Source organism: Ranitomeya variabilis, chromosome 7 (genome assembly GCF_051348905.1).
Source record: "Ranitomeya variabilis isolate aRanVar5 chromosome 7, aRanVar5.hap1, whole genome shotgun sequence".
NCBI classification, from domain to species: Eukaryota; Metazoa; Chordata; class Amphibia; order Anura; family Dendrobatidae; genus Ranitomeya; species Ranitomeya variabilis.
Genome location: NC_135238.1, coordinates 50,927,685 through 50,953,070, shown reverse-complemented (window position 1 = coordinate 50,953,070; position 25,386 = coordinate 50,927,685). Strand labels below are relative to the sequence as shown.

Here is a 25,386-nt window from a genome sequence, read left to right as displayed (position 1 = left end):
CATTGTGTGACGTGCTGCATACTGCTAGAACTCCTGCAGAACTACAGCTCCCAGCATGCGAAGGCAGCTGCCTGGTTATTGTTCATACATTATGTTGTCATTATTCTATGTCAGGATAATTACAGGGGTTCTTCACTCACAAGAAAGTGGGCCCCAGACTCTAAAATACCAAAACAGAGCGACTGCTCACCCCCCGGGTCCAGCCCCGGCTCCCCAGCACACATCACCGCTGCAGCCAGTCACTGTGCTCACTGGCTATGCCTTGGTAGACGGCATGGGTGGCTGAGCTCAGTGACTGGCTGCAGCGGTGATGTGTGCTGGGGAGCCGGGGATGGACCCCGGGGGGTGAGCAGTCGATGTGTTTGGTACTTTAAGTATTTTGGAGAGTTTTCTGGAAGTGGAAACCCCTTTTACCTAATAGTCTAGTAGTGTCACCGAGGACTGTACAATCCCATGTTCTGCACCAAAATCTACCTGCAAACGACCGTCTGCATTGATTTTTGGATGTCCCCTCAGTACAGCACAGTGCGGGTGCATGGTCCCCTCAATACAGTGCGGGTGCATGGTCCCCTCAATACAGTGCGGGTGCATGGTCCCCTCAGTACAGTGCGGGTGCATGGTCCCCTCAGTACAGTGCGGGTGCATGGTCCCCTCAGCACAGTGCGGGTGCATGGTCCCCTCAGTACAGTACAGTGCGGGTGCATGGTCCCCTCAGTACAGTGCGGGTGCATGGTCCCCTCAGCACAGTGCGGGTGCATGGTCCCCTCAGTACAGCACAGTGCGGGTGCATGGTCCCCTCAATACAGTGCGGGTGCATGGTCCCCTCAGTACAGTGCGGGTGCATGGTCCCCTCAGTACAGTGCGGGTGCATGGTCCCCTCAGCACAGTGCGGGTGCATGGTCCCCTCAGTACAGCACAGTGCGGGTGCATGGTCCCCTCAGTACAGTGCGGGTGCATGGTCCCCTCAGCACAGTGCGGGTGCATGGTCCCCTCAGTACAGCACAGTGCGGGTGCATGGTCCCCTCAGCACAGTGCGGGTGCATGGTCCCCTCAGCACAGTGCAGGTGCATGGTCCCCTCAGTACAGTGCGGGTGCATGGTCCCCTCAGTACAGTGCGGGTGCATGGTCCCCTCAGTACGGTGCGGGTGCATGGTCCCCTCAGTACGGTGCGGGTGCATGGTCCCCTCAGTACGGTGCGGGTGCATGGTCCCCTCAGTACGGTGCGGGTGCATGGTCCCCTCAGTACGGTGCAGGTGCATGGTCCCCTCAGTACGGTGCGGGTGCATGGTCCCCTCAGTACGGTGCGGGTGCATGGTCCCCTCAGTACGGTGCGGGTGCATGGTCCCCTCAGTACGGTGCGGGTGCATGGTCCCCTCAGTACGGTGCGGGTGCATGGTCCCCTCAGTACGGTGCGGGTGCATGATCCCCTCAAAGCATCCAACTCTGATCCAAAACTCTGATCCCGAACTCTGATCCAAAACTCTGATCCAACTCTGTTAAAACTTTGATCAAAGTCTAATTAGAATAATAGGTCCGTTTTTCTCGCACTTGGAAAATGCTGATGTCTGAGTTAGGCCTAACAAGTAACAATTATCCAGAACAGAAGACGTGAACGCTCCTAAGAAGCTCTTACATCAAAAAGACCCCTATGAGGAGCCCATATCCAGTGCTGCTTCCTTGGCTTACAAAAATGCAGTGTGGCGTATCGCCTGCTGTATGGGTGTCCCTGCTTCATTACACATATCCTCCTTACAGATGTCAATGACACAAGTTTTTGCAGTCTGAAAACTTGGCAGCAGTTCACACCTGTGTGTAGAGTTAGACTTATGTCATTGTTGATCCTTCACCCTACAAGAGTCAGTCAGCCATGTCTTGTCCTCCACAGCCAGTGGTGCATGATACAATGTATCAGGGCCTCTTGTTCTGCACTTCTTCTCTGGTTACTTGTCAGATTTGTAGCACAGTGAAGACCATATAGTTGCTCTTGTCTTTTCCTGTCTTCTTCACTGCCATCACTAAACGTCCATGTTTTCCTTTTTCGTTCAGAACACGAGCGTGAAGAACCGTCCTTACCTCCCGGTTATAAATCTAGGGGATCATCGATAATATGCGTAAGTACAATGGGCAGAGTGTCCTGACAGCGTGGCTGTAAAGTGGGGGACTCGCTGCAGCCAGAGACACTTTCAAAACTTTATTTTTTTTTCCTTTTAGTTTTAAAGGATTTTGCTTTTGGAAAACTGTGACTCATTGCGGAAGTTCATTTCGGCACTTTTGTGTGTCTTCCTCTACGTGTGATAACATAATGATAACCCGACAATCCAAACAACTGAACACAAGGGCGAAAACAAACTGTCTGTCATGCAGAGAGAGTGTGAAATATTGAGGATATTTCTTTTCACCAAGCGTCTCTCTAGCCATAATAAACTAGGGAATGGCATATACACATATTTAGTAATACAGTGGCATTGTTGGCATACCTGCAAGCTGCGGAGCTTTGTATTTTTATTCTCTCCACTATATATTTTTGGCTGCCTGCAGTCACCACTAGGGGGAGCTCAGAAGCGTTGTGCATACTGTTGTATTATGGCCTTCAGTGCACAACCTGTCAGCAGTCATTGCCAAAGCTCCGGCTGTGCTAAACACAATTTTAATAGGTTTTTCAGGACTTTGAGGGGGAATTCTTAGAATTCATAGAATAAAGTACAACTTTCTGATTACTGGGACCACAGCAATCATGAGAACAGAGCTCTGGATCCCGAGAGAGGGGCTTGCATGGTTGCTGGTGCTCATGCTTGACCTTGCTCCATTCATTGTCTATTGTACTATCCAAGATAAAAAAACAAGTATAGTGTGCAACTGTTTCAATGAATGGAGCACACTCCGATATCCTGCAGATATATAATGTCACAAGCCCCCTAAATGTAATAAACTTGCACCCTTTATTGCCTTTCATGTGGCTAGGGTGTTTAACCTGATAATTGAATACATTTAAAAAACGACATGGGGTCCCCCCTATTTTTGATAACTAGCAAAGGTAAAGCAGACAGCTTCGGCTTGATATTAATAGTCTGGGAAGGTCCGTGGGTATTGGGCCCTTCCCAGCCTAAAAATACCAGCCCAGAGCCGCCCCAGAAGTGGTGCATCACATTAGATGAGCCAATTCTGGAGCTTCTCCTCGGTTCTTCCCGATTGCCCTGGTGTGTTGGCCATCAGGGTAATGGAAGTTGGGGTTGATGTCAGCAGTGAGTTGTCACAGCTGCCATCAAGCCCTGGTGTTAGTAATGAAGAGGGAGGGGTCTATCTGACACCCCAAATTACCAACCCTATAAGTAAAAAGAAAAAAACAAATATTTTATTTTAACCCCTTAATGACTGCCAATACACCTTATAACGGCGGCAGTTAAGGTGCCTTATTCCTCAGCGCTGGAAAATAATGGTATGGGGCCCCCCAGCGTCAGAAAATCACCAGGGTCTCGGCTACTGGGGGTAGCTGAAACAACGGAGAGCATGATTCGGGTCGGTTTTTACCATCCCCAGTGTTGTGCAAAAAAAAAAAGTCTGATTTTCCATTTATTTCTCTCTCCTCTGATATGACTTAGCATACCAGTGGAGAGAGAAATAGGGTCCCCCAATTCCCCCCGTACCTCTGGAATCTCTAGACCCTCTGGCTCCATCCCACGGCCCTCCACATCATCTTCCCGGAAGAAAATGGTGGGCGCATGTGCAGTGTGCCCGCCGAGTTCTGCTGGCCGGCACCCGGCAACAATAGGATATTTTTCCATTGGTTACGATATAGCCATATCCGCTCTCTTTCCACTCACACAGCAAATTGCAGTAGTAAACTCGCATATGGCTCCCACAGTGATACAGTGATGCCACGTAGCTGAATACTCCCACGCTGAATCACAAAAAGCAGTTAAGTAATAGTGGAGTGAGCACATTCTGCAATGTGGCATCGCTGCTGCTAATTTATGGTGCCAAATCTTTAGGGTTATAAAGCAAAAAGCGTCCTGCTTGGCATGGTGTTATGAGCTGACCAAGCAGAATTTACCAGTGTTAGTGTTGGCAACTATGCCATGGTGAGGGAGTAGATATAGAATATGCACATACAGTATATGTATCTTGTCTGCTCCACTAAGAAAGAGAATATGTCATAATCATTTCTGTTTTAATGCACAGATAAAAGATAATCAATATGATGAAGGGTTATGTGATGGTATATCATCTGCACGAATCCCTGATCCAAAGACATGTAAGTAAGGAGAAAGTGAATGTTTTGAGATTTGTTTGAAATTTCTGCAAAAATTGCAAGTATGGCATATTCTTTAAGCTATGTGACCACAACGTCTTTTTTTTAGGTGGATTCAGAACGTAATCCCTCTGAAAAAGCGCTGGAGAAACGTCTAATAAAATGTGCAGAGTGCACAGCAATGTCAAAACGGCATTACTGTGCACATGTTCCATCTTATATCACTACTCTTGACCACTTCAGGGTTCGAAAACCCTGGAACAATTAAGAGAAGTTACATTCTAATTTACTCTTAACCATATAGTGTGAAAATCAGCGGCGGCAGAGCCACTGCAGGAAAAGCAGCGCGACCGCCAGCTCAGGAAAACCACCACCGGCATTTTACTGAAACAGCTACGCCTGGGCAAACTCTAAATGATGATCCTTAAAGAGTAACTAAACACTAAACTTTTAGAGATTTTGTAAATATTTGTCAGTCATTTTAATTGCCTTTAGGTCATTAAGAGTCCAGGTTCTGAGACCATTACTGATTGCTCAATAGACCTTCCCCCCCCCCCCCCGTTGCACGCTGAGGCAGGAGCTTGTGCGCTCCTGTCTCCTGAGTTACTTAGTATTTAAGGGTCTCAGGACCCAGACCCCACTGATCTACTCGCAATTAAAATTACTGCCAAATAAGTTACTCTTTAAAGGGAGTCTGTAACCCTAAACTGACAGTATAAACTAAGCACATAGCCTTGTAAGGGACATTGCCCCTTTAAAATCGCTCCGTTAGGACGCGTTAAGACTATATTCATCAAAGTGTTAACGCAAGGAATCTGGTTTATAACACTTTGAAAAGTCACTACATTTATGCTCAATGCAAAGAGGGACTGGAATAAGATTTGTAGTGAGGCACATGCCAATTTTAAGATAATTATCAGTGAGAAAAATGTTGGTGGCGGCTTGCAAACCAGTGGGAAGAGCGGTGCAATACACAGGAGTTATTCTTTTCCTGGCACTTCAACCCATTTTAAAGCTTTTGTCGATTTTTGTCCATATAGTGAACAAACCCTGTAAGATTTGCTTGAATAGTCATTAAGAAAATATAATATAAGTATTAATTATCAAATTTCAATACCAGGTTCACCCCAGGAATATTTGGAAAGCTACATATTCCCTGTGCTTCTTCCAGGAATGGCTGAAATGCTGACGGAGGCAAAGAAGGAGAAATGCTTTTTAGTGAGTATTTTATGTGAAATATCATTTATTACATAGCTACAGAGTTGCACAGTCAGTACAGGTGAAAAATCACATCTATCCATCATAGTTATTGTTTACAGATCACATTGTGTAATGTCACACTAAAGGGAGTCTGCCACCCTCCAAAGTGCAAATTAAACTGCTTAAACATTTAGATAAGGGACTTAGCCTCTAGAAAAATCATGCTGGCATGTACATTGTAATGTTACTGTATATTTGCAGAAAATTATTTTATTTATTGTGCAAATGAGGGCGATTTGGTGCATCCTTGGGGGGCCTATGGCTTGGTGCACCGTGACGCCCTTCGAATTGTATACTACGCCCAGTTCCTTGTCAGGATTGACAGTGCTCGCTTGACGAGAGTGAACGCTGTCTAAAATCGATGCTTGTTTCTGCTCTTGTGTGCTGACACTGAAGGAGCTCCGTGGCAAAGCCCAGCAGCACACTCGCAGTGTCAATGCGATCGCTCACACAGTGGTCGTAAAGAGAACATCTCAGCATGATTTTGCAAGCTAAACTAAAGACTTGGCGCATGTGCAGACTGAGTTATCAGATTAGTGACATCTCTAAGAGATGTCATTGAGCCAAGATCTCTGTGCATGCCCTCCACCCGATGCCGGGTTCTGCAGCTTTCTACACAGTCTATGATGGGAGCACCACATCGGAGGGTAAACTTCGAAGAGTACATATCTCTACTGAATATTATCTGTATGCCACAGCATAATATGATAGGAATGACCTTATAACAGAGTCATGAGGCCAAGATAGTCTAGCATTGGTGTCCTCTCCCAGCTTGTCCCGGTTCTGTATCTATGTCACTCTCCTATTCCCTAATTCTGGATCAGTTCCTCCAGTTCCCGTTTCTTCTATCTTTTCGGTTCCTGCAGTTATGATGCTCTAATATTACCCAGTAATTATGTGCGATTTCATTTTGACATTTGGCTTGATTCTTGATGACAAACCTACTGTGATCCTTACTGTTGTCTTCCTTCAGCTACCCTAATCCTAATGTGGGGACTGGGAGCATGTGCTGAACTTTAATCCTTTCCTCTGTCCATGACCTTTGGCTTATCTGACTGTGCCTTATGCTTTGGCTGTCACCTAAAAAAGCTTCCCTGTCATGGGCAGTATGTCAGCCCCCTGTGGTGAAGTACAATACTTTCATCATAGAGACCCCCTCCTGCTTACTTACAAGCCCTTTATATACATTTTAGTTCTTTATTTGTCTAAAAAAAGGAAGAAATAGTGAGACTGTTAATACTTTATTAATGGCTTGGCCAACTTTCAGTCTCTACCTGAGGTTTAGTTATTGTGGGGCAAGTTGCAGGGCAGTATATTTTGTCTTCTCTGGCTGACCACTGCCCAATTATGTACCCCAACTCTAATCATGATGAGAAAGTCAAGCTGAGAGCTACAGCAGCCGGGAACCCTCGTCCACCCCACACGCCATATCTGGGGACAACACATGGCTAGCACCACACATATTGTGTGCCCTTTTCTGGATCCCACAGCTTGTTTGTAGGTACTCATTTGCTACACCTGCCACATATACGGCAGCTGGGAACCCACGTCCAGGCCGTCATACACCCATAAGTGGACGTAACATATGGCCAACGCCTCGACTTCTCTGCAGGTATTCGTTCTCTACTCCCTAGCCAAGAACCGGAGTCTTACCTACACCATACACCCCAAAACCAGGAGCGCATTCACCTAGTACCACAGATATTGCATGGGAGAACCCCGAGCACTATAAGCACAGCAGATAACCTACATCCAGCCAACACCACTCCGCACACCCCATAGTTGGGCATGACACCTAGCCAGAACCATATCTTCTGTATATCTATAGTTTTCCCAGCAGTACGGACTGGGAGAGCGAGCGCAAAAGTGGCCCCAAGGGGCTGATGTGCATAGATTAGTTCTTTGTACTGCTTTTTAGAATATGTTAGCTGAATAAATAATGGGAAATGAAATAATAAAGGCAAAGATGTTGGGAAGCCACAGTTCTAGCTGTCTGCAGTCACTTCTTAGACAGTAGGGGGCAGCGCGGGGAAGAAGTAACCGTACTTGGGCCATCACTGGAAGTACACAGAGCGTCTCATGCCCCCAGAATACAGATTGAGCGATCGTGCCCCAAGACGGCAGCAGTGATATTATGGCGCTCGGTCATTATACTACGGGGGGATGAATCTGTATTGATTTCATCTCTCGCTCCTCACGTTCTGCCCAGAGATTGCATATAAATGGAAATACGGTCTGAATGCCTGGAAGCATCTCATGACCACGAGACTTGGCCGAAATAACAAGCGCATGACACTTGCATAATGTCAGCAGCGGCTTCTGAAGGAAACAGCAGATGCTAAGACAGACGTTCTCCTGCCCTACAACAAAGGCAATCGGCCAGACAATAGCGCCATACAAGAAGAGGAGCCATTCAGGAGAAATATTATGAAAGCGCAGCACAAAGTGGTACAGAGACTCCTCTCCGCGAGGCGGCCGGCCCAGATGTAACAGGCAGACGTAGAAGACGTCTCTGCCCGACCATTGTTTACTTGTCATGTTATTTAGAGATGCTCTCTGTCTCTGAACTTTTCCCAAGGCAAGCCGCGGAGCATCGGTCGTGGGAATTGTGAGCAGATCTCCGAACAAAGCCCATCACGGCCGCCTGTCAGCGCAGGGAACAATACGCATTCACCCGCAGTTATCATGGACTCCGGGAAAGACGTAGACTATATAGGAGAATGGGTGATAGCAGGTGCACTCAGGAATTACCATGTGCAGAGCGCTGACTTATTAACCTGCTCGTCTTACTATTTATTAGCACATTACTGATTGAGGCCGTGTTCAGACGAGCAATGAAATTATCATGCCAGTCATGTCTGCAAATTGTGGACGTGACCGGGGCCGTGTGCAGCTTCTAGTGCTTGACCGGTGCAGGAGCTGACTGCCATTACATGCACTGCCCTCATCCATACTGGGACATTTCTGTCCACCTGCACGTGGGCTAACATTGGCCCAACGTTCTCTGCAAGTCCTCACCCGCCATATATGCAGTAGCCAGAAACCTACGTCAGACACAACACACGGCCAGCAGCACACACGGGTCGTGGGGACCCTACGTTGTATATCAAGAGTTTTCTGTAAGTACTCTTCTCCTACACCCACCACGCATGCAGAAACCCACATCTAGCCCACACCATGCACCCCATAGCTGGGCACAACACATACAGTGGCATGTTAAAGTTTGGCCACCTTTTGGTCAAAATTACTGTTTTTGTGAACAGTTAAGCAATTTGAAGGTGAAATGATCTCAAAAATTGCTAAAGTTAAAGATAACACATTTCCTTTGTATTTTTGGCAAAAAAATATATATAATTTTTTTCCCATGTTTTACATTTTAAAAATTACAATGCAAATGAGATGATGCAAAAGTTTTGGCACCCTTGGAGATTTGTGTACTAGGATAACGTCCAAAGTTTCAGACCTTAATTAGCGTGTTAGGGTTATGGCTTGTTCACTATCCTCGTTAGGAAAGGCCAGGTGATGCAAATTTCCCAGCTTTATAAAAACCCAGCCTCCTCTCACCTTGTGCCAAAAAACAGCAGCCATGGGTTCTTCTCAGCAGCTTCCTAGCACTCTGAAAATGAAAATAGTGGAGGCCCACAAAGTAGGAGAAGGCTATAAGAAGATAGGAAAGCGTTTTCAAGTTGCCCTTTACTCAGTTTGAAATGTAATTAAGAAATGGTAGTTACTAGGAACAGTGGAGGTCAAGATAGGGTGTGGAAGACCAAGCAGAATTTCAGTGAGAGCTGCTCTCAGGATTGCCAGAGAGGCAAATTAGAACCCCCGCTTGACTGCAAAAGACCTTCAGAAAGATTTAGCAGACTCTGGAGTTGTGGTACATTGTTCTACTGTTCATAGACAGACGTATGGCCTTCATGGAACAGATCAGGAGACTGTTAAGGCCATTGTAAAACCTTCAGCTTGCACCTTTTGAGGTAGTCTATTTTGGATTTTGATGCGTATTTAGGATCATTATCCATTTGTAGAAGCCATCCTCTTTTCAATTTCAAAGCGGATTATCTGTGGACATATGAAGATTACTTTGTTTTCATTTTGATATTAATAAATGGGTAAAACAGGGTCTGGAGTTTTTTTTGTTTTTTTTTCAAATAAAGGACTTTACTCTGTGTTTGTCTTTATTACATTTGACTATGGGGTTAGTAATGGGGGTCTCTTATAGATGCTTCTCCATTACTAGCCACTGGGATTGATGTCAGCTGACATTACAAATCTGACATCAACGCCAATACTATTACCCCACTTGCTACAGCATTAATATTATTATTAGGTTGGACCCCACGTAATTTTTTTTCTGTGGGGGGGGGGTCACCCCTTGTTAATAACTAGTAAAGGCTAAGTAGACAACTGTTAGCTGATATTATTAGCCTGGGAAGCTCCATGTTTATTACACCCTCCCCAAGTTATTAAGACCAACTGTCTGCTTTTCCTCAGCTGGTTAATAAAAAATTAGGGGGACGACAGGTCATTTTTTCTTTTATTCTATCTATATATCTATTCTATTCTGACGGTTCGGGTGGTGAATTTACTGTACTCGGCTGATTAAATGTCAGATTTCCTATCAGATGGGTGCGTAAAAATCGCACGGCACACGCATGGTCCGTGTGCTGTGCAATTTCGTTCTCGCATTGCCAAGTCTCGTCTGATATACCTGGCCACTTGCAGCTTGCTGTGATTTTTTTTTTCTCAGTCAGATCCGACCTGAGAAAAAAATTTGCAGATGAACACAGAATCATCGAATAACACTAGTCAGAGTGAAATCTGATTTTTTTTTTTTTTATGATGAGTATGAGTCCCTAGTGTGTTGTGTGGTGAGGGCAGTGAGACTATGCTTCTCTACAGGTTTCATGTGAAAGGACAGGGTCGCTTTTTTGAGAGCCACATGAAATTCAGACTTTCCCCCCGAATATTAGTCTGTATAATTGGACTAGGTACCGGAGCATTTGTGGCCTGCCTTAGTATAGATCATTATTTTAGTTGCTTGATATGCGGAGATTCTTACAGGATGTGCTCTTATCTGACCGGTCATATACCGATCTCATAGATCCATTCACTAGGAAAGATCTCCTTTTGATCATAAGATCGCCTGCAGATTTTGTGTATAAATTCTTTCCCAGTGACTTCAGTAAAATAATATTTTTGCATGACTGACGACATCTGCCTACATGTCTGTTTCATGATTATGGGGAGTCACTGATAAAAAAAATCCATTTTACAGAGATCCTCCAGAGAGAGATGACGGCACCCAGCCTTAACTCACATCATGTGTTAACTGCATGAATGTCCTTTTCTAAATTTTCCTCTTTTTTTTTTGTAGTAATTTGGACACTTTCCAAAATTCATCTTTTGCAGAATGACTGATGCAGCTGTGCCATTCTTTACAGCCCGGCCCATCACAGAGCAGATAATTGGGCCCCTAAAAGACTTAATCATAGGTATTATGAAGAACGCTCATGACTTGATGCGTTTCCTTTCACTGGGCAAGCCCCGCGATTTTCCAGCAGCTTGATCTCATGTTTAGCATTAGCTGGGCTGCAGGATGCTAATTATTTCTATGGCTGCCTAAATTTCAGGAAAGTGTCACTGTCGCGATTTCTGTATTTCTTTTCTAATGGGTTGATGAGTATTTTGAGATTAGTAAAGCAGAGATTAGCATGTTGTGCTGTGAAATATTTTACAAAAAGATGAAAATGTGCCATATTTATATCCCAGTATAGCTAAATATTAGAGATGAGCAAATAAATTCACAAGATTCTGGTCCAACAACCAGGTCAATACTCCGTAGCTGCTGGATGGGAGCCCTGCAGACTGCCTCCTACCTGTCGAAACTTCAGCACCTCTTCTCATTAGTAGACCTGGCACAGCGCCATCGTTTCGTTATGATGCACAAATGACGTTGGCCTACTAATCGAAGGGGGTTTCGGGGACGCCAGAAGGTAGACGGTGGACCGCAGAGATGCCAGAAGGTAGACGGTGGGCCGCGGGGATGCCAGAAAGTAGACTTTGGGCCGCAGGGATGCCAGAAGGTAGACGGTGGGCCGCAGGGATGCCAGAAGGTAGACGGTGGACCGCAGGGATGCCAGAAGGTAGACTGTGGACCGCAGGGATGCCAGAAGGTAGACGGTGGACCGCAGGGATGCCAGAAGGTAGACGGTGGACCGCAGGGATGCCAGAAGGTAGACGGTGGACCGCAGGGATGCCAGAAGGTAGACGGTGGACCGCAGGGATGCCAGAAGGTAGACGGTGGACCGCAGGGATGCCAGAAGGTAGACGGTGGACCGCAGGGATGCCAGAAGGTAGACGGTGGACCGCAGGGATGCCAGAAGGTAGACGGTGGACCGCAGGGATGCCAGAAGGTAGACGGTGGACCGCAGGGATGCCAGAAGGTAGACGGTGGACCGCAGGGATGCCAGAAGGTAGACGGTGGACCGCAGGGATGCCAGAAGGTAGACGGTGGACCGCAGGGATGCCAGAAGGTAGACGCTGGTCCGCAGGGATGCCAGAAGGTAGACGGTGTGCCGCAGGGATGCCAGAAGGTAGACGGTGGCCCACAGGGATGTTGTCTGGCAGCCACGGAATACTGATGTCACCGCAGGACCCTGGAATTGGTTTGCTCATGTCTACTAATTTTTGCAAAAACCAAACCCCATGAAGAACTTCGCCATCATCCTCATCTAATCCTAGTGGACTATGACCATTGGAATAAATCCGAGGGCCAATGTACCTTGTATTATATGAAAGGCTTTAAATATATTTGCTCCCTTAACTCCCAGGGCTGTTTTGGTTTTAAAGAATCCCCACTGCTCCAGCGCTGCTGTTCAGGTTGTCTCTGCAAGGACCAGAAGTGATAAGGTCTCGACCACTAGTCTTCTGATCCCTGAGGCCAGGGTGGTTATTTGCTAAGCTGCAGAGGTCCGTCCGCTGGGATCAGCTGATCGGTGGGATTCTGAGTGTTGCAGCCCCACTGATCAGATATTGATGAGCCATCCTAAGAATAGGCCATCAATGTAAAAGTCCCGAACAAGCCCTTTAAGTTCCTTTGCGTTGTAGCATCTGTTGTAGAGCAGGTCTTCTAGAATCCACAGACATGCAGATCGCTGCCACCTGCACCTTGTTATGTTGCTTCTCTGTATGTCGGACACACGTGCAGGTATTTGAACTTTCTGTAACTCCCGGAGAGTCATTTATTTGGTTTGCACCCAAAGGAAGTCCGATGATGTCAAATAAATGACCAGATATTTACTTAGTAACTAAGCCAACATAGATACTTTTATCCGCTCTATGGAAGAAAAAATTGGGTAATCTGATCACAGAATGACTCTCTACTAAGTCTCTGCTCTGAGAGCAGCCTAAATTAAATGTGACCTTTCAATTTCGAGTCCATAATTGAAGGCGGATTATGGGATAATACATGTAACCAGACTGTAAATCATACAGTGTTATTGCATTTTTATCGCCTGGAAGATTCATGTAAAAGAAGAACCTACTCTTATTGTAAGGGCTCGTTCTCACGTCCGATTTTCATGTACAATTGTTATTTGGGGTTTTCAGACATAGCACTTGTGCAGCGCCCCAGAGTCCTGGTCGTTGCAGTAATGTTGTTCTTCCACCAGGGGGAGCGACATTACTTCTGAAGGTAATAAAGGAGATCTTCTGTCCAGGTATCACAACCACACACAACACACTTCACACTCCAGCCACCAGGGGGAGCAAAGGTTCTATCTACTAGGCCACTCCTCACAGTTAGGTAAAACTGGGAGTTGGAGGGAAAGTTAGTGAGTTGAGTTCCTGGCTGGAGACTTGAGAGAGAAAGGTCTCCAGGCCGAGCTGGCTGGAGGGAGTTCCAGTCAGATCCAGACTGCGGTCTGAGAGGGACGAGGGTCCACGGAGCTGCGCCTGCCCCACGTTCGGCAGCATCCCAAGAAAGAGACATTGAAAGGAAGTGTATTGCAGTGAGTGAGAAACGAAGTCATAGCAAAAAGGAGAGGAAACCAGAAGGAGTTCTGTCCTGTGAGAGGCTGCCTCCTTCTGAAGCGCAAGAATACCGGTGGCCAGAATACCGAGGGAGTAAGGATCTCTATGCTTTACTTCAGAGACTGGCAGGACAGTTAATTCCACATTGGCTGCCCAACCTTTATACACAGGAGACACAGTGGCAACTTGTGGGGGCCGTGGCGTCTCTAGGGTCCCTATAAAAAGCCTCAGGCCACCAGTCATACGTGTTTTGTTCTATCCGACCACAGGGAACAGTGAGAAGAGTAATAACAGTGAGGACTTCATTAGAGCTTATGCAAGTGGGAACCTACTGTGTTACTGTGCGCATAGGAAGGCTATTGAATTCCACCTGAATAAGGGGACTCTGGATTTGCCTTCAGACCGGCCGGACTCTGCCTACCCTGTGATCCGGTGCCCTGGACTGTGGACACTGAAGCCTTCAGTAAAGGTAAAGAGACTGCAACCTTGTGTCCTCGTTATTCACTGCGCCTCACACCATCCATCATCTACACCTCTGGGAAGCCCTGGGGACACACTCCACCTGTGGGGAGGTATACCATCAAGCTGCCATAACATCACCCCAGCAGACCCCTAAGCAGTGTCGGTCACCCTGACCGAATAGCATAGGTTAGGTGGCGTCACAAACTACCCCTTTAAAGACCTTTCCCCCATTTTTCAACGGACACCCCCAAGGCCACGGACCGGGTCAGCCACCGTGACATCCCCGCTGAGAACCGAAGGATCTGGCTCCGAGTACCCCACGGTCCTATGGGGGCACTCCACTTGTACCTATGATAGTCTATGGGGCTGTGCACATGTCCGATTTATTTTTGGTTTTTTTCTCGGACAGAGTAGTCCACGGAAAAAAATTGGAGACATGTCTAATTTTGATCCGAGTGTGAGATAAATATCGGCCATTGGAAATGGGTCCGTGGAAAAAAATTGAACCATAGTTTTAAGGAGTTTTTCACTTTCCACAATCCCTTCTTTGATAAGAAGCTATTTACAAAAGATCTCCCTGTTGGCGCCGCTCCCAGCAGTCAGCTGCTATTTGTAGGGAAGCATTCAGTTTCCCTGCAGCGCCTCCAGAGGAGAAATTAAGCATTACACAACATCTGTTAAAATCGATAGATTGTGCATGTACGTGATCCCCTACTCCAGTTCTCACAGCCCATGTTTTCAGGATTTCCATAGTAGTATTATTATTATTATTTATTTATATAGCGCCATTAATTCCATGGTGCTGTACATGAGAGAAGGGGTTACATACAGGGTTATAGATATCTTTAACAGTAAGCAAATTTACAATGACAGACTGGTACGGAGGGGACCCTGTTACTCGGGATAATGGGGAAGAGACAGGAGGTCGGGGTTCTGCAGCACTGGTGGTGGTGAGGCGGCAGCTCGGGTGGTTGGTACGGCGGCAGCTCTTGTGGTGGTGGGGCAGCAGAATGGTTATTGCAGGCTGTAGGCTTTCCTGAAGAGATGGGTTTTCAGGTTTCGTCTGAAGGATCCGAGGGTGGTGGATAGTCGGACGTGTTGAGGCATGGAATTCCAGAGGATGGGGGATATTCGGGAGAAATCTTGGAGGCTGTTGTGTGAAGAACGAATAAGTGTGGAGGAGAGTAGGAGGTCTTGGGAGGATCGAAGATTACATGAGGGAAGATAGTGGGAGATTAGTTCAGAGATGTAGGGAGGGGACAGGTTGTGGATGGCTTTGTAGATCAGTGTTAGTAGTTTGAACTGGATTCGTTGGGGAATTGGGAGCCAGTGGAGGGATTTGCAGAGGGGAGAAGCAGGGGAGTAGCGAGGAGAGAGGTGGATTAGTCGGGCAGTAGAGTTGAGGAGTGACTGGAGTGGTGCATGGGAGTTAGCAGGGAGGCCACAGAGGAGGGTGTTGCAGTAATCGAGGCGGGAGATGGGCATGCACAAGAGTTTTAGTAGATTGTGGGCTGAGGAAGGGACGGATTCTGGCAATATTTTTGAGTTGGAGTTGACAGGAGGTGGCAAGAGTTTGGACGTGCGGTTTGAAGGACAGGGCAGAGTCGAGAGGTACCCCATGGCAGCGGATTTTAGGTGTGGGTATAGTATTGCCCAGGTGATGGAAATATGGGAAATGCTAAGGAAGTCCTGAAAACATGATCTGTTGGTGGCTCTTGTGGACTGGAGTTGGGGGATACTGGTGTATGTTATGCAGGACAGAACGGGTCCTCCAGATCAAGAAATTCAAAACCAAAGTGTGTACATAAATTGGTTTCCTAACTTGAACAACCCCTTTTTAAAGGGCACTTATGTACTATAAAGATACTAATTGAGGGTAAATGTGTTTATTACACAATTGTCAAAGCTCACATGAGAGGTGGTGTACAGGGCAGGGTTAGCACCGATGGGTTTACTAGTGATGTCCGTCTCTTAGAAGTCTGTGTGAGCTTCATTAAAAGCTCTACAATTCTTAGTGGCATGTATTTGTAAAGTGTGGGAATGTTGAGTTATTCATAGTCTGGAGACAACAGTAGACCTTCTGGATTAATATATATCCGACTTATTATATTCTGTCCACGTCAGTGTTCATTGTGGATTCAGGGGTATACAGCTGGTCTATTCTTCTAAATCCCATTCAGCTGCGCTTCTAAGTTTTGGTCACAGCTGTCATAGCGCAGGTGTATGACTGTCATCATCCCGTAAATGGTGACTCCACCTAAAACCACATAAAAAGCATAGGTGAAAAGAATAAAAATGATGCAGTATCAAATTATGACTCATTTCTTTACCTCTTTTCTTCTTATGGATCTCTCGTCCAATCTCACCCTGCATTCTATTCCTGTGTTTTGCTAACAGTCCCATGATGCATCAGTACAATATCACATGACCAGCTAGCGCCAGAACCATCTTTGCCTGTTGTGCTAATACTGTGACTATCCTCCCCTTTGTATTATCCTAAATAAGCTAAAAGATTATAAGCAGGCTGAACTGTGATCATCTACATTTTAATTCTGTGAGAGGAACTGTGTAGTCATCATCAGTAAGTGCGATGTGAGTTTCTGTTTTGTGCAATACTTCATACAAGCAGTTCTGGTGGTGACCCAATTCTGAAAACAAAAATGAAAGTCATTTCCAGAGGGCACCATGAGATCGCCTGACCCAGCTGAGAAGGAATCTATGAATTTCAAGATGTCAAGATGCAACAAAATACATTAATGCTACCTGAACTATATACATTTTGCGAGCTGGGGGAGTGCTTGAACCTATGGTGTTAACCCATTCATTCTTTGTCAGGACACTGCTACTGATGTTTTAAACCATTGAGCCGTGGGTGGATTTTAGTAATATATTTATACCAAACTGGCAGCTGCATACAAATGTTGAATTGCAGTAATAGAAGGCAAAATTGCCATTAGACAGATTGCTGCTACTAAAGTGCAGAGTTGCCAATTGTGTGTAAAGTAAAAATGGTATACAGGGGAGTACAAACCGTTTTAAATGTAAAGGAGTATATGGTAACCATTACTGTACCTTAGGAGATGACAGCTGGGGATCCACCACACACCCGACGCGCGTTTCGCAATGAAATGCTTCGTCCAATAAAACATTTGTATGCAGCTGCCAGTTTTGTATAAATATATTATTAAACTGTTCTTCTATTGTCATTTTTTTACAGAGCAATTTTGCCCTATATCACTGCATTTTAATATTGATGTGCAGCTGCTAGTCTTGTATAAATATACTTTTAGACGGTTGCCATATATATTGTTTACATTGTGGGTCTTCCTAAATGGTAGCAATTGTTGCACTTTAAATTTGACTATTCTTTGGAATTTGTGTATATGCATGGGGTCCTACATTAATATGACAATTATTAATCGAGTACGGTACTTTCCTATATATTATCTGGGTGTCCCCACCTTTTTCCTGTTTACCTGCGGTGCTTTCTCTTATTTGTTTTTTCTACTGCTTTTATGCATGGTTTTAATGTATTGAATAAACTTTATATTTTTTATCCATTTACACCCTGGCCTTCATTGTAAAGTTTTTGTTGGTGTTTATATCCACAGTTTAGGTGAAAAGTATTTCGTGTTCCCTTGCAGTTAGACGTCTTGATGACTATCTCATTATGGATAGCTTTATAAGGTGTATGAGTTTGCCGTACAAGTGCCTCTGTGGTTCCATTATAAACTGTTTCCTATGTACTGTATTTTTTAGCAATGTTTTTTCCCTAAATTGGCTGAAAATTAAGATTCAAAGAGAAAAATATAATGAAAAAACCTCTGCACATTAAGGCAAGTGTGATGTATTTTGGAATTTCAGGTCAGGAGAGCTTCATACACATCTTGCTTAGAAAAAAAAAATATCCCACAGCAAACAATTCACATTGTGAAAGCTTCCTGTGATTCTCTTAATGTTAAAATTGGACGCAGTTGGTGCCAGAGGTTTGTGAATGTAGGTCAGGTTATGTGTCAGATTTTTCCTAATAACATCCAGCTCCCCTGTTCAGCTGTTTGTAGCTTTTGGCTGTGAACTACTGACCCTCCATGTACATCCCTTTCATTGTTACTGCACACACACCATGCTGTTCTCTACTGATATTCAGCTATCCAGTCACAAGCCATAGATACTAAAGCTGACCATACACCTTAGATTATGTAGGCCGAGCCTGCCCATATCGACAGGTTCGGCTGACTGACTAATGTGTATGGGGCGCTGGCCAAATGATGGTCGGGAGGGATGTTGATCAGTCATGTCTGATTTCGGACTGCCTATCACATTGTTCTCCCTGAGTTAATCTGCCGTGAGGATGTGTTTGCCGATAGCTTTCTTATAGAGAACACAGGAGCGCTCGGCCACGGATGTGGATACACTTAACTACAATCGTGGAAGATGGAGCCATTGGCTCCCTGTACCAAAAATTAGATTATGGGTCTGCTTCTCATGAGTCCACTCACTGTACAGTACTTGTGGGGGCATTGTACTGTCTGGGTGGCTATGGGGACAATCATACGGTGTAGGGGCCATCATACTGTGTGGGGTGGTCTGTAGGGCCATCATACTGTGTGTGTGTGTGTGGGGGGGGACTTTGTGACATCATACTGTGTAGGAAGGTCAGTGGGGGCCATCATACTCTGTGTGTGTGTGTGTGGGGGGGGGAACTTTGTGACATCATACTGTGTTGGGGTGGTCTGTGGGGCCATGATACTGTGTGTGTGTGTGTGTGTGTGTGGGAACTTTGTGATATCATACTGTGTTGGGGTGGTCTGTGGGGCCATCATACTGTGTGATGGAGAACTTTGTGACATTATACTGTGTTGGGGTGGTCTGTGGGGCCATTATACTGTGTGTGTGGGAACTTTGTGACATCATACTGTGTTGGGGTAGTCTGTGGGGGCCATCATACTGTGTGTTGGAGAACATTGTGACATTATACTGTGTTGGGGTGGTCTGTTGGGGCCATCATACTGTGTGTGTGGGAACTTTGTGACATCATACTGTGTTGGGGTGGTCTGTGGGGGCCATCATACTGTGTGTGTGGGAACTTTGTGACATCATACTGTGTTGGGGTGGTCTGAGGGGCCATCATACTGCTTGTTGGAGAACTTTGTGACATCATACTGTGTTGGGGTGGTCTGAGGGGCCATCATACTGGTTGTTGGAGAACTTTGTGACATCATACTGTGTTGGGGTGGTCTGTGGGGCCATCATACTGTGTGTTGGAGAACTTTGTGACATCATACTGTGTTGGGGTGGTCTGTGGGGCCAACTTTGTGACATCATACTGTGTTGGGGTGGTCTGTGGGGGCAATCCTACTGTGTGTGTGGGAACTTTGTGACATCATACTGTGTTGGGGTGGTCTGTGGGGGCCATCATACTGTGTGTGTGGGAACTTTGTGATATCATACTGTGTTGGGGTGGTCTGTGGGGCCATCGTACTGTGTGTTGGAGAACTTTATGACATCATACTGTGTGGGGTGGTCTGTGGGGGCCATCCTACTGTGTGTGGGGGAACTTTGTGACATCATGCTATGTTGGAGGCACTGTGGCAGCTTAATACATTGTTGGGGCACTGTGGGGGCATCATACTTTACTGGGGCACTTTTAGTTCATCATAATCTGTGTTTAGGATATACTGTTGAAGACACTTGTGTGTAGGAATTCACTGTGGAGCTATCATACTGTGTGCAGAGGGAACTTTGAGGAGCATCAGACTCTATGGGGGACATAAAAGGAGTATCGTAGTGTGTGAGAACACTAAGGGGCTTCAATATAGGCTTACTATGTATGCGATGCAATAAACTTCCCTCCCCCTTGCTTTAAATGTTGTGAGGTATGCCTTCTGTGTCTGCACCTGTTTGTTGGTGTGGAAGAGGGAGGTTGGTGTAAAATAGTTTGGGCCCAATTTGGACTTTTGCTACGGAGCCCATGACTTCTCTGTTCGCTGCTGGCTGCAAATTTCAGGTGCATAGAAATTCAATTTAAGTAAAGCAAAGCTTTCCCTGCGCCTTCTTCACAATTATATCCGCAACAGTAGAAAACGCGTATGTCTCTGCGAACCATCCACCTACAGAGGTCCACAGTACATACGCTCCATAAGACTGTAGTCTTTTTTTTACAAGATGAACACATTTTTTTCTTGTAGTAACATTGTTTAGGTCTATGTACAAATATATTCCATGCCATGATGTTTTTAACATAGCTCTAGCTTTAAAAGATTAATCTACGGCCATTCTGACATGGGGTTTCAAGATAAGTACACCAGCCTCATTGGGTCCTAGTGATCTATTTAATAAAGTATGCAATTTCATCCTGTACAAGCTACAATGCAAAATAATTATTAATAAAGAATAAACTCAATATACCATTTCATAAAATGTGTTTCATTTCTTTGTTTGCTTTTTTTTTTGTAGAGAAAAAGGACGAAATTCATTGCTTGTGACTTCCTCACTCAGTGGTTATATAAGTAAGTAAGATCACTAATGACTGCTCTGTTTAGCAAAGGATTATTGTCAAAGGGGGGATTTAAATCTGCCCCTTCTCAAAGGCAATTAATGGCATGGGCCCCTGGAACATCTAAGAGCTAAGATACAGGATTCTGATTTTTTTACAATTTATGTAAAAAAAAATAAAAAATAATCTAATACTTTTATAAGAAACTGGATTCCAAGCAAAATAGAAAGCAATAGAGACCTATGAAGATATGTGTTGGAACCTAGAACTGTTCCCCCCCCCCGTATACTGGAACCTTGGACATTGGCCAATTGCTGGAATCTGGCTCCCCATCTCCCTCCGGCCAATATAAATGTATCCGAGGGTTATTTGCAATGAGTTGTGGGTATAAATACTTTGTATTTCTTTCTGTCTTTCAGTAAGAATCCATTAAGGAACGATCAGCAGAGTAAAGACTTCTTTGAGATTCCATTTGTTCAAGAATGGTTAAAAGATCAGTAAGTATTAAATAATAGAGATTCACAGGACCCTGGTCGGACACGTTGTGGCAGGCGGACCTGAGTCACAGGACCTTGGTCGGACACGTTGAGGCAGCCGGACCTGAGTCACATGACCTTGGTCGGACACGTTGAGGCAGCCGGACCTGAGTCACATGACCTTGGTCGGACACGTTGTGGCAGCCGGACCTGAGTACTACAAACTTACTTCCAGCTGGTATCCTTGCGCCTCTTCTGATGCGTAGCCCCACGATGATCCATGCCCATGACTTAATTTGAAGAGGCACCCAGATCCGACTGGCTTGCCCAGAGTCTTGTTAATCTTTTCCTCAAGTTTACTAACCAAAATAAGATCTCGACATTAAGGCTCTGTTCTCACGTTGCGAAAATTTCTGCTGCACAACAAATCCACAACAAAATCAACATGTTTTATTTGCTGATTTTAGTACGGATTTGACTCAGGATTTCACCATACTCCATTACAAAGTATCCTACATGCATGCAATTTGCAAACTTGCAGTCACGTGCCAACTAGACATATCTGTCTTCTCTCAATACACTTCTATTGAGAGAGACTGAGCACGTCTAGTCGGCACGTGACCCAAAGTTTGCAAATTGCATGGACTTGATCGCGTGACTGCCCGCTCACACCAGCAATACCAGGGAATCCTGATATTGTGTGCACCGCATGCTGTGATGATTCAGAAGCCTGTAGTTAGTTACATAGTGTAACTTCACTTTCTTATGTCAAGCCTGGACAACCCCTTTAAGTCAAGTTTTAGGATACATCTATATGGGGCCTACTGGTTGCAAAATTACCATAGTGGAAAATCTACGGTGAAATCTGCAGGAACACAATCTGCAACATGTCAAAGCTGCAAATTACCTGCACATTTCACCTTGCGGCATTGCAAGGAGTGAAATGAAGTTTGTAAATCTGCAGCATAATTTGACACTCTGCGGATGACAAATCCTCAGCAGCATTCAGTTTCTGCTGCAGATTGTGTCAATGAGATTTCATAAGATCTGATCCACAATCCTTGTGCTGTAATACGCAGCTGATATCCCATCTGGAAAATCCAAACCAAAAATCTGCTTTGTATACGATCCATGCGCACATATTCTTAGGATCACTGGATGAATCGTAGTGCGTTCTTTCTGCAGGATACTTATAGATCACCAATTGTAGAGTCACGTCTGGTCATCCCATTGACATATTTGATCATAATTCACTATTTCCACTTTAGTACAGTTTTTTGTTGTTCTTTTTACATCTTCCAATAACGAGATTGCTATACATGAATTAAAATAAACTATCATTTTAATGAATAACCACAAAACACATAAACTACAGGGGAATAGTACAAGCAAATGAATAGTGAAAAATGAAATATATGTTCTCTTCTGAATCTTGTGATTGGGAGAAAAGCATTAGCAGAGAATTGTTGGAAGAGAAATCGAATCTTTCTAATGAATATATAGTGTAGCCTCAGCGGTTTTGCTTTGTAAGTGAAGCCCTCTCCCTGCAGCCATTAAACACTTTGCACTGGATGTGTTTGGTGGGACCTTGTGTGTTCTTCATCATCATTAGACTATCACATTTCAGGTTGCCTCCTGCCAATAAATACATGATCATAGCACTTTAAACAACTTGGGACTTGACGTCGTACTTCTCATTCGCAAGAACAGGATTCATCTTGGCAGCAGCGCAACACAAAGCAATGTGCTCCAGTGAATACAACTGTGTTATATAATACAGCATATAAAATAATCTACTCCTTACTGTAAATTATAAGTAGGAGGCACATTAAGGGTCACAGAGGATGCCCGCAACATGTAAAAAGCTAATAGGCTTAGTGTAGTTATACAGGGCTCAGGACATACATGTGAATGGAAGAGGGCTTGTGGTATAATTCATGGAAACTACCCTATATAATGTATAGGGAACCAAAGCACCTTCAGTTAGCTCATCAGTAGAGGTGCTGGGTGTCGGACCCCTGCAATCTGATATTGATGACCTCTCCTCATGATAAAGGCTTAGAAACCTCCTGTATTAATCAACGGCAGTGCATGAATCCTTATAAAACACACTCCAGCTTCTGCAGAATCTCTTTCTGGAGAGTATGTGGGTCTATTACACAAACAGCTGGGTGTGCCACCCACACTATGCCAACCACGGCAGCTTTTCCTTTGAGGCAAGTTGAGCGGTCTACCCCCCTGAGTACTCAGTCTCTTTAACTCCACAGAGCGGGTCATCGTGTTTCGAGCTGAGCCCACTCCACACAGGGCAGATGCCAGCTTTGTTATATAGCCAGCATTTGCCTGTAACAGCAGCAACTGGAGCTGCTGTTATCCATTTAGATGCTGCTGTTAATCTCGGACAGTGGCATTTAAGTAGAGCGTTGCTCGTGTGCACCAGCTCATGTTGCAGGCAACCAATGAATTACCATGGCAGAGGGTGTCCAGCTTAAAGTCCCCATAGTGTCACGGGGTTGCCGTGACAGAGAGGAGCCAGAAGACCGCTCTGTCTGATTCTCCTGCACATGCACTGACTAGAAGCACTTCACCTTCATATTAAATGGTGCAGATTTTTTTTCTAGCAGTGTAGGGGTTAATCTGTTCAGTTCAGGGTTCCTGGAAGCTTACCTGCATTAAGGCTCTCAGCTGTTCACTGTTGGCCACTCCCCTCTTCTATATGTACTGACTCTGGCAAGTAGGAAATGCCAGAGTCAGCTTCATTGCTGCATGTTTGAGGAGCTTTGTTGTTTGAGGAGGCGTTTGGTGTATTTATCTAAGACTGTTGCTTGGTTTTGGTTGTGTGCAAATCCTCTCCTCCTACTTTGTTTTTTTCCCCATCCTTCACTCCCTGGTGTCTCACTCTGTTTGTGTGTGCATATTTATATGATTGGAATTTTCCTTTATCCCTGTTCGTATTACCTTGTTAGTCTGATTGGTGTATAGCCGTACACTACTACTCTCTTCTTCCCTGGGTGGGGGGAGGGAACAGACTGAAGCCGGATTCAGGAGCTCAGCAAGGTACGTGGCCCCGGTGTCTTCACCATTAGGAATAATCTGGGGAACAGGGCTAGCTAGGGTACCCCTAGTGTTAGGAACAGGGAAGAAGTCCCTGGCCCCGGGATACCCAACAACAGAGTCTGACATTTAGTTGCAATTTATGCTCTCCTGTGACAATTGCTTGGTCTGGCGCCAAATTAATTTTCGATCCAGGCAGCAGAGGAGCTAGAATTGTCCCTGGTGCCAGCTATAGTTTGCCTCTTCATACATTGTCAGTCACAGAGTGCTCCCCAGTGCCAAAGAAAAGCTTTCTCCATTGACACGAAGAATACCAGCAAATCCCACCAGTGACATTTTTCCTATTCCCTCCAGTGCCAGCTTACAGTACCATCTATCTTATAGTATCAGCCACAGTTCACTGCTGGTACTAGTTGCAGTGTTTCCACCATGTTTATCCAATACCCTGAAAAACACTTACTGAGTGCTACTTCTGCAAAGCTACAGGTGTAATGTATACACAATGGCAGCACCGACTGCATACCGGTGATAGGCACCCGAAATGCAGCTATGGATACTATTCATAGAGAAAAGTTACAACTCAAAAAACTTGTAAGAAATTGTCTAAGCCAAAAGATTACAGGATCTTTAGGCTATGTTCACACAGTTTTTTGTTTCTGAGCCATTCAGAAACTGCAAGGATTTTGTGCAAATATTGCTTCACAAAGCACCCTTTTTTGGGTGGGAGGGGAGTTTTTGAAGGAGTTTTTTTTAAGTATTTTTACACAGCCTTTTGATTAGACAGTGCTTAATTTGGAGCAGATTCCATGAGGATCTGCGTCAAAGAAGGGACATGCAATTTTTTATTCACCAGGTGTTTTTCAAAACCTCTTTAGTATTTGGTGAGTTTATTACATTTACATTTTTGCATTTTTCTCCCACTTCCGGTTTTAACTTACAAATACTGATGTAAAAAAACCTCACCAAATACTGAACGTGTGGATGTGGCTTTAGCAAAAAAAACCTCTCCAAAATCTCCTCATATGTACAGCAAAGTGGATCATGTCCTGTTTCAATGCAAGCTTTAAAATAATATTTCCCGACGAACAAATGTTTTGTTATCCGTCAGATGATCATAAATTTGTTTAGACAGGATGATAATTGGAAACGAATATTACTAGCAAGGTCTTTCCCGACCTGTCGGCCACTGTAAATGCACCATTAGGTTTTTTTTACTTGGACAGATGAAGTACCATTAGCAGGAAGCCACCAGGACTGTAGAGTCGGAGTCGGTGTCATGGAAATTTCGGAGTCGGAGGTTTGGCTTACCAACTCCACAGCCCTGGAAGTCACGTACAGTTAAGCAGCAGCTACAA

The 25,386-nt window shown here is 45.0% G+C and overlaps 1 protein-coding gene across 4 annotated transcripts in view; it reads left to right on the top strand.

The window, feature by feature from the left end:
* Nucleotides 1-25,386, top strand: part of IQCK (IQ motif containing K) — a 58,864-nt gene that overhangs the window by 111 nt on the left and 33,367 nt on the right. For 3 of the 4 annotated variants that reach the window (XR_013218155.1, XM_077275061.1, XM_077275063.1), the window contains exons 2-6: nucleotides 2,047-2,111; nucleotides 4,180-4,252; nucleotides 5,370-5,467; nucleotides 20,462-20,514; nucleotides 20,921-20,998. Coding sequence is in view for 3 of the 4 variants with exons in the window: in XM_077275061.1 (XP_077131176.1) it covers nucleotides 2,047-2,111; nucleotides 4,180-4,252; nucleotides 5,370-5,467; nucleotides 20,462-20,514; nucleotides 20,921-20,998 (367 nt within the window). In the remaining variant the exon portion in view is untranslated. Of the gene's footprint in view, nucleotide 1; nucleotides 75-2,046; nucleotides 2,112-4,179; nucleotides 4,253-5,369; nucleotides 5,468-20,461; nucleotides 20,515-20,920; nucleotides 20,999-25,386 lie in introns of those variants that run through there. The other variant, XM_077275062.1, reaches the window with a different exon arrangement.